This window comes from Tyto alba, unplaced genomic scaffold (assembly GCF_018691265.1).
Source record: "Tyto alba isolate M040663 unplaced genomic scaffold, T.alba_DEE_v4.0 Super-Scaffold_20000042, whole genome shotgun sequence".
Classification (NCBI taxonomy): Eukaryota; Metazoa; Chordata; class Aves; order Strigiformes; family Tytonidae; genus Tyto; species Tyto alba.
The window spans coordinates 3,371,951-3,381,498 of NW_024881293.1; the positions used below are offsets into that span (position 1 = coordinate 3,371,951).

A 9,548-nucleotide genomic window follows, 5' to 3' on the forward strand; every position below is an offset into this window, starting at 1 on the left:
AAATTGTGTATGATAAGCTGAGAAAGAACACATAGAGGAAGTGTTTTAAGCTGGATCCAAGGAAAAAGTGGAATTTCTTCCTCAACTTAAGCTATATAGAAGCTTTCTGTGCGTGTCAGCCTGGTTTCAGCCACACTCCCGGTCACTCGGGCCAGTAATTAACGCAACTTACTTGTCAGATTTTTAGGACTTAGATTTCCCTTCTTCTCCGAATCACACTCTTTCATCTCATAAGTTACTAATGCCACATTATTGTGTTATGCAATAACACTTAGTACTTAGCGTGTTTTATGAGACCCCTGATCCTCTGATTTGGTACTTCATGGTGACAAAAGAACCAGATGAATCTGTAGTAGATACAATTTGCTTCCTGTCTCACTTTATACTTCTCCCACAAATGTTTTTCTCTGGATGGAAAGGAAAGGTTGAGCAGACAACCCAAGAAGCACTGAGCTAAGCAAACTGACATACGTAAGTGGCACCAAGACAGCAGGCTGCAGAGACCTTCAGATTCACAGCAACAGAATGATGCTGCATTGCCTACATGTAAAATGCTCCTTTTATTCGCCATCAGAAAAGAGAAATATTTCCTCCCTCCTCCTCCTGAAAGAATGAAAACAGATCAGAACCTCAAAACAATCCTTGCACTGGCAGGAACTCAAAAGGTAGACTTGGGAGGGGTTGGAGGAAGATATAAAGGCTGGTAGCTGGAGACACAGAGCAACACTGAACTGGAGAGACTCAAGGGGAGGAGGAATCAAACAACAAAACATGAAGATGAACCTGAAACTTCTTTTTTGCCCTGGATTCCTTCTGCTGCTTATTGTCAGTCAAAATCAGGCAAGGGACAGGCCCATTTCCAGCTTACAGGTAAGTGACTGGCTGCTCAACAGAACTGAAAGAAGCTGTTGCTTCTTTGGGACTTAGACACTTCAGATTAGCTCCATTTATTCCAACCCCTGCTAAAGCAATATGAGACACTTAAACAGATCATGAAAACAGGAACCCTGAGATAGGCAGACAGAGAGTTATTAAATGGAGGGAAACTAAAGTAATCAATTGCCGCATTTATTTCTGATCACATGAGGCATTGAGAGGAAAATGTTTTTTCCTGTAGCGACAATTTGGGGATTGCAGATTTAGGGTCATCCTGTGACTGAGTGAAGCAATAAAGTTTTGGAGTAAAGGGAATTTTTCTGGAAGGACTCTGATCTAGAGCCCTATGGTCACTTGCATGCTCCTCCCTGAAGCCCCTGGTTTAAACCTGCATGATCTCCTCCTTAGCTCAGTAGTGCAGTAATGCAGTCCTGTGTGTGTGTGCGTGTGTGTGTGTGTGTGTGTAGGAATTCCAAGTCACTAGGAAAACATATTTCAGCTACCTGACTAGGGATCTGGTATTCCCAACTATGAAATAACCTCCTCCCAGTCTGTAAAGAAATATATAATCCTTCGAGCACCAATTTTTGCATATCTCCTGTCATTGCATTGTTTTTCTTATTATTCCAAGGTATCAATCATTTTTTCTTATTCACTCTTGACATAGTCTTTCACAATTTATCTCATACCCTAGATTCTCAGCTCCAGAAAAGACTTAACTAGCAATTTGTCAGCTCAGAACTATAGAATACAGTAATAACATAAAGCCTTAGAACATTTTGAGAGAGCATTTTGAGAGTCTTAGCTCAGAGCAGCTTGGTGAGCCAGAAGAAACTAAAGATAACCACCATTAGCTTCAGAAACCAGTTCAGTACTTTTACCTTTTGATAAATGTTCAAAATAAGTTTCTCCAAACTTGACATTGAGCACAACTTATACAGAAATGATGACAGAGTTCCCAGAACCCCTCCTTTTTTCTCCTCTCCTCCCTCTCTACCACCTACCTTTCCTTTTTTTTTCCAGAGTCTGTCTAAACTGTTAGATGGGGACCTGGAGCATCCCCTGGTCTCAGAAGAGAGGGACCATGAGCAAGACAACATGATCCCAACAGGTGCCTTTGATCAGCAAGGCACTGAATTCCAGTGGACTGGAAACACCAGGGACCAGCCTGAGAGCATGTCCATGGATGACAGCGCTGTCCAGAGGTTCTTCAATGACCTTCTAAGTTTACCCCGTAGATACCAAGGCAGAAGCAAAAAGGGCCTCTCCAGGGGCTGTTTTGGTGTCAAGCTGGACAGAATTGGCTCACTGAGTGGACTGGGATGCTAACTGCTTACTATGGTAAGAAAAAGCCAGGGGAAGGTGATCCATGTGTTTGTGTATAACTTGCATATATATATGCAGAAGATTAGATTTAATTCAGCTTTAGGGAAATGGTGCCTTAAAGTAACTTTTACGCTCCTATCGCAAACACAGTTTACTAATTTTACCCTCCTCAGAATTCACTGTCCTCAGATACCTAATTAAAACCTCTGAATGCTGTATCTCTGCTTTACCTGCTTTCAATCCTTTCTTCAAGTCAGCTGTATGCATTTCATCATGTCAGGGAAGCCAGGTCAGGGCAGTTTTCACCAGTTCCCCGGGGATGCTTGTGACGATCCAAAGAAACTCTGAGCAGAACAGTGGAGCTGAACCTGGACCTAGAACAGTAAGAAATCAGTTAATTTCCATGCATGAAATCCTGCCCACTTTTACTTATTCCTCTGCTTTCTTGACAGGACTGACTTTGAGGTTTCAAAGGACCTGTTGCCTTTCAGTAAGATATTGAGCCCTTATTCATATTGGCTCCACCAATCCATCTACTACATCATGTACTGGGCAAATTGCACCCCACCTCTCCCCTGAATTACTTGGCAAATAGAACACACCACTGCTGTACTGTCTATTTGTATCAGAGTAATAGTTTGTGAACATCTGAAATTTAATTACAAAAAAAATTGTACTGTTTGTGAACTAAATGTATAAATAAATAAGTCTAATTTCTCATTATGTCACTGATAATAAATCCTTTTCCATAATTTGGTGAATTTGCTTCAAGCCTTTGTTGTGATTTTTTCATGTATCATTCCTAAAACTAAAACAGTGCCCCAGTTTGCAATTAGACACAATCCACTAGAATTCAGAAGCATTTCAGACTGCTGCTAACTAATAGAAAGGATGTTTTAGCTGCTCTTAAAAAGGAAAAAAACCCAAACAAATGAAGAATGAGCACACAATCAAACAAGCCTTTATTTTATCAAAATAACATAAATATAACAGGAATAAGACTGACACAGCCATCTTTATAGAAGAGTCCTCAGAAACCAGGGCACAAAGCCCCAAGCCTTTGATCATCACAATTTGAACTAAAAGGGTAGCTGTCTTAGCTGACATCAGCAGAAAGCTGTTACTTTGCATTTGGATCTGCCACTGACAGAGGAAAACGATTGTTTCTTACTAGTAAATATAATCTTGTCCAAAAGAGTAGCATTTTTTTTCTGTGAAGAAAGTTCAAGGGCACCCAACTCTTCTATAGGCAGATCCAGATACTGAAAATAATTTTTCCAACAACAAAAGTCAAGATTATACAAAAAATGTATCTGATACCATTCTATTTTTTAAGCAAACCAATTATTCACTGAATCTAACTATGAACAAATCAGAGAACAGCTACTTGGCAAACACTCTGAGCCAAAGGAATTCTGCATGAAGGCTGGTTTGCCAAGATCATGACTGTGCTATCCTGATGTCGATGAGAGCTGAACTCTGCAAGCAGCTACATGGATATCAGTAAGGCTGCTCACACAAACATCTACACTGACAGTCACAAATGAGGGCACAGCTGTTCACTTCCAGCCTTTTGCTTGGAGTGAACAGATGGACTACACAGTTGTACTCTCATTTTCTTGCCCACAAGAGATGCTCCTGGAAGAAAATATTCTGGTAATAAGGCTACTCCTAACAGGACCTGTGGACATAAACTCCAACATGGAGCACAACCATCTACGCAGAGCAAGTTCATCAAAAACCCTCTGGCTTCACATGCTCTGAATCTCTGGCAGTTCAGCTCTGACTAAGAAAGCCTGTTTGCACAGAGCAGCTAGAGGTCCAGTTTCTGGACCTGCCTCAATCACTTAAACACTATGCCTTGGTTCTGCTCCTTCTAACCACAATTCCCATAGAATGAAGGTGATCCAGGACCCACCGGAGAGCTATTCAGAGCCAAAGTAGAGAAAGCTTTGTGTTTCTCTCATGCTATTTTCAATATATAGCTTCCACCCTGATGCCACAGACTTGCTCTAGGAAGGACATCAGTACAACAAGCTCATAAACTTATGTTTCAACATTTAAGAGCTGACTATCAGCGACCGGAAAGCACAGAATGATTTGTTAATGAAGACAGTCTCTCCCTGCACAAGTTAGCAACAGCTTCTCTATTTTCTTGCAATCTTTTGCCCTTTTAATATCTCTTGCAAATTTAGAAATTACCATTAATTCTACCTGTCTATGGCTATTCCATCCTCCAGAATCTTTCTCTCCACAAACCAGTAGTTACGAGGCTATCAACACAAATCCCGAGCAGAAACAGCATATTCAACAACATATATATCATATCATAGAACAGTTTGGGTTGGGAGGGACCTTAAAGATCACCTAGTTCCAACCACCCTGCCCCAGGCAGGGCCCCCTTCCCCCAGCCCAGGGTGCTCCCAGCCCCATCCAACCTGGCCTTGAACCCTTCCAGGGAGGGGGCAGCCACAGCTGCTCTGGGCACCCTGGGCCGGCGCCTCGCCACACTCACAGTAAGGAATTTCTTCCTTAGATCTCATCTAAATCTCCTGTCAGTTTAAAACCATTACACCTTGTCCTATCCCTACATTCCCTGATGAAGAGTCCCCCCAAATATTTCCTGAACGGCCCCTTTAAGTGATCCTGAAGGTTTCTCTAGTTAACAGTTTTTGTTAGGTCTTATGTTATTTGATACTTACTCTAAGTTAGCTTTTTAGCAACAATGAAAATGCCATAAATAGACATGCTGACAAGGAATAGTCTCATCACTTACCCAGGCACCCCTGAGTACAAGCTCTCAAACAATGGAATAGTCCATATAATTAATTTATTATACTTTGTGATGCCATTTCTAATCAAAACAGCAAGAAAAAGAAGCAAGTCACCAGCCAGGTGAAGAATTAAAGTGGGGAATGGGGGATTAAAGAATAAATCAGCTTTCAGTGTAATTTATGTATCAATAGACAGGCTATGCATTTCTTAAAACTAATGCTTTGCTCTGATCAGCATGAACAGATTTTCTAGACAGAACACCATAGACTGCACAGTAATTCATGGGCAAATTCTCATGGAGATCTGGAATCTTGTTGAACCATACAAACAATGCTCTGCCTTGCTGTAGCTTCCATCATACAAAGACCTCTGCCTTATACAAACACGAGCAAAGAGATTTCTGATTCAGAATTCTAACCTAACACACCTTCATACAGTCAGAAGATTTCCACTTCTTTTCCCCCAGTACACAACAACTTACACTAAGAAGAAGCAGGCATGCTTACTTATGGGAACTTAATAGGAAGTATCCAGCTTTCTTAAATAGAGTCCCTCCAGGTCTGCTAGCCTCAGGGCTGGTCCAGGTGCAATCTATATGGTGGAAAGGTTAATCCACACAGCCCATGCACATTATGATATCAAACAATGAAGAGCCAGTATTTTGTGACAGTTGGTGCTAATGGGAAGGTTATAGCCTCCTCCTAGTAATCCTGAGTCTGATAGCCTGCTCCCAGCTCTCAGTAACCTGAGGAGCACACACATTCTCCTAAGTGTAAAAACTTCCTGATGCTGAAATTTCACTGAAAATCCAATGAAGATTAAGTGCTAACTGGAGTTTGTTTCCTGAACATCCTAGCCTGTTTCCAAACTCAGCTACACTAACATTGAAATTATTTCCAGATAAAATAACAGACTTCAGAGGGGGTTGAAGACTGGGCTGTGAGCACTTATGAACAGAATCCTACAAAAGATGAATAAGAAACAGATAAGACCTCCAATTCCACTGAGGCTGGGCTGGTGAGGTGCTATCCCATCACCTGGCATTTTGTGTGAACATTTTAAAAAACACTCTTCAGAAAGGAAGAAAAATTTATTTCACTTAAAAGGCTCCATAATTAGATCCTGAGGACGGAAGCCAGGTGTGCTTGCACTTTAGGTAATTTGCTGAGTTCTATTAGCATTTAAATAATCAAAGCTAACCTTTGAAGTTAGCATGCCAGTCAGATGGGAGAGGCTCATCTCTGGCTGTGTCATTTCCATCTGTGCTAAGCAGCAGTGCATGAATTTATAGACTAGGATTACAGAAGTTGCTGAGAAGAAAAGTCTGCAATAAAACTACTTCTACAGAGAAATAAACATACAGATCTCTTTGTCAAATGTGTCTGCTTTTGGGGTACCTGTTTATAAGTGATGTTAGGCAGCAATTTAGATTTGGTCTCATCCAAGACTCAAGTCTTCCTAGTTTATTGCCAGAGGGCCAAATTGTATTTATTTCCCTTGGTCATCACACAGATCCTATACACTCTCACTGCTTTATCCCTTTCCACTCCTGTCTCTCTTTACTACACACAAATCGAGGAAGATGCACATTCTCACCTTAGCTATCTCTTCTTATTCTGAATCAACATTACATTCCCACCTGATGTGAGCTTCCTTCATTCATGTACCATACTTTCAAAACCCACACCTCATTTTTCTGTCAGATTCTTTGCTCTGATGCTTTAAACAAAACCACTTGTCAACTGTTAAGACTGCTGGATGCAGAGATCATTGTCCCACACCAGCTGATATTGCTAGTTTGCTTCCAATCTAAGATAAATTATGTCAGCTGTAGGTAGATTTGTGAAATAGAAGGACAAGAAAATGGGGGAAGAAGATTTAAAAACATAATGTATGTTGTCGCTTGTTCATGCAACACCTAGCAGTAGTAAGTCCACAACAGCTTGGTTCAAACCCCTCTGAGCCCAGAGGAAAGGCTTTCTTTGGCGTTGCTGAGCTTTGGGACAATCTCTGAAATAAGGGCCCAAGCAGAAATCACTGCATATCGAGTGAAATCACAGAGATTTATGAGTGTACTGGCTAAGCAAATGAGGAGGGCAGAAGCTGAAGACTTACTGTAATTGCTTTAATATTACCCGGCAGTGATTGAAAGGACCCTGTCTGCTGCTCTACCCACTGGATAACATGGGTTCTGGTTTTCATTCTGTAAGGATCTAACAGGGTCATCTTGATTTGCATCCTGGGATCAGCAGAAGTTGTACTCATTTGTAGTTGAAATTTGCCACCCGCACAGGAGAGACACTGACAATTTTACTGAAAGTTAATAGGAAACTGCTGTAAAGCTCTGAGGCAAAATAAGAGAAAGTTTCACACAGACTGGCTGTTACAGTTGCCAATTTGGTAATTCAGAGACTTTTATCTGGGGAGCATAAATCCAAAGATCTACAAAATCTGTTTTTTGGGGCAAGGTCCCTGGGCTTTCTGCAAAGAACATCTCTGCCGTAGGAATTTCTCATTCCAACCCAAGCTGTGGGGACAGAGCACACCATCATTTATGGGAAAGATGGTGGGGTATGAGGAGAGGGTGGTGGCTGATTCCCTGCTGTAGCCAAGGCATGGCTGAAGAGCAAGTAATGTTTATAGTAAAGTGGTCAGCTATACCATTGCTCAAGGCAGACTTAGGCTGCTACATGGTTAGTGCCTCTTACCTATAGACGGAAGGATTTGCAGACAACACTAGTGAAAGTCAAGAATTGGCATTGCATGAACTTGCAAGGAGGGTAAAGCTCTTAAACCCAAGCCTCGGGACATGATCTATTCACATAGCACAAAAATATGTATACAGAGAAGAAAAAGCTGTTGGGAGCTGCTTCAGACAAGAGGAAGACTTCCAATTCCCTCCACTTATCTCCCCCATGGAGGAGAAATGATCCATCCCTCAGTCCCTCGGAGAGCAAATCAACCCCCTGCTTGGGCCCACTCACAGCTCCTGCATGTCTGCAGATGTGAGGCAGAGCAAACAGGCAGAAAGTGCAAGATCCTTTCACTGCATCAACTCCTACCTAACAGTGATGGAGAGTGGAGGGGGAGGAAATCACCAGGAAAAAGAGTGCTGCTAGGAGGGGAGGAGATGACTCAGGGCAGTTCACTCCCTCTGGAGGAGTTGCTGCACTCGGGGGACCCCCCTCTCCTGGAGGGTCACTTTTGGGGCCAGTTATAACCAGTTCCCTTATCAAAGCCGGGGGGTAGAGTGCAGCACTCCGGCTCCTGTGGGGATCTGGCAGGAGGCAGCTGAGCTCCCTCTGGGCAGTGAGTGGGGATATAAGGAGAGGTATCCATGGGCAAAGCAGTGACACTGTGCCCAACTGAGCTGGGTTGGGTTGGGATAGGATGCAGCTCCTGTCTCTCTGCTGTGGGGCCTCACTGCTGCTGCTCGTCCTGCCATGGGCAGGAGTGGCCGGTGCCCAGCACAGTGCGGAGCTGCGGTCCCTGCAGGTACCAGGGTGGGCCAGGGCTGCTGGGGCGGCCACCTGCACCCATCCTGCCGGGGAAAAGCGGGCAGGAGCGGGGCTCCCTCTCCCCCCGCTGCGGCTCCTCCCTTCTCCTTCCCTTTCCAGGACCTCCTGGAGGCGCTGGGACAGCTCCGGGAGGAGGAAGGGGAACCAGGCCTGGAAGACGAGCCGGCGGCCGGGGCTGAGGATGGCGGCTCCGAATGGGACCTCCCGGGGGTGGAGAGCAGCCTGCCAGGCACCCCTCTCCCTGCACCCAGCCCTCCCCAGCTGGCGGAGGAGCAGAGCCAGTGGAGGAGCCTCCTTTCCTCCTACAGACGGAGGCACTTCTCTGGCTGCTTTGGGATGAGGATGGAGCGGATCGGTGCGCAGACGGGGCTGGGATGCAACCAGTACAAAATCCGTAGGTCCTGGGTCAGAGCCCGTGGTTCCCCGTGGCGCAGGAAAGCGGGGGAGGCCAGGGCTGCCGCTGAGAGCAGCTGCTGTTCCCAGCTGAAAGCCTCCGAGCGGCTCCCCCAGCAGCTCTCTGCCCTTCTCTCCCAGGTTTCTGGAGGAGAGGGAGAAGCTGAAGCCAGGACCAGCTCCCAGAGCGCTTCCTGAGCCTCCGTGCTGGTGTCCAGCAGCCAGCCAGCCAGGCTCCCCCCCGGAGCCTCCATGGGGGTGGGGTACAGAAAAATAAACTTTTGTAGAAAGCCTGCATTGCCTTCTGTGAGTGTTTTTTCGGTCACTGTGTAGCACACAGTCAGAAGGTACAGAAATCCCCTGCGGAGCGCTCCTCTCTCTCTGCCTTAAGGGCTCAGTATCGACCCTGGCCAGGGCATCCCACCCAGGCTGGACAAGCCTTTGCTGGAGGGTGGCAGCAGCAGGAAGGTGATTGCATCCTTCCAGGACAGTGATCAGTGCAGTGACCCTCCACACTACAATGAAGAGGCTCTGTCTGGCACCGACACCAGCCCTGGGGCCGTGGCGGCGAGCCGGGATGCCTTTCCCAACAGCTTCACCGCTGCTAGCTGTGAATCCTCCCAGGAGGCGGGCGCTGGGCTTGGGGTTAATTCCAGGTAG

The 9,548-nt window shown here is 45.1% G+C and overlaps 2 protein-coding genes across 2 annotated transcripts; both read left to right on the forward strand.

The window, feature by feature from the left end:
* Positions 1-666: 666 nt before the first annotated feature.
* On the forward strand, positions 667-2,936 carry LOC104362852 (C-type natriuretic peptide 1). Its single transcript, XM_009969218.3, has 3 exons — positions 667-870; positions 1,900-2,217; positions 2,655-2,936. The coding sequence occupies exons 1-2, from the start codon at positions 772-774 to the stop codon at positions 2,203-2,205; spliced, it is 405 nt and encodes a 134-aa protein (XP_009967520.2). The 5' UTR covers positions 667-771; the 3' UTR covers positions 2,206-2,217; positions 2,655-2,936.
* Positions 2,937-8,367: 5,431 nt separating this feature from the next.
* On the forward strand, positions 8,368-9,548 carry LOC116965263 (ventricular natriuretic peptide-like). Its single transcript, XM_033007591.2, has 3 exons — positions 8,368-8,472; positions 8,595-8,889; positions 9,280-9,548. Exons 1-3 carry the CDS (start codon positions 8,368-8,370, stop codon positions 9,546-9,548), a joined length of 669 nt encoding a protein of 222 aa, XP_032863482.1.

Coding starts and splice junctions, on each gene's coding strand:
- LOC116965263 (XM_033007591.2), top strand. CDS start 8,368: ATGCAGCTCCTGTCTCTCTGCTGTGGGGCCTCACTGCTGCTGCTCGTC. Junction 8,473..8,594: donor CGGAGCTGCGGTCCCTGCAG/GTACCAGGGTGG, acceptor TTCCCTTTCCAG/GACCTCCTGGAGGCGCTGGG. Junction 8,890..9,279: donor ATGCAACCAGTACAAAATCC/GTAGGTCCTGGG, acceptor CTCTGCCTTAAG/GGCTCAGTATCGACCCTGGC.
- LOC104362852 (XM_009969218.3), top strand. CDS start 772: ATGAAGATGAACCTGAAACTTCTTTTTTGCCCTGGATTCCTTCTGCTG. Junction 871..1,899: donor GGCCCATTTCCAGCTTACAG/GTAAGTGACTGG, acceptor TTTTTTTTCCAG/AGTCTGTCTAAACTGTTAGA.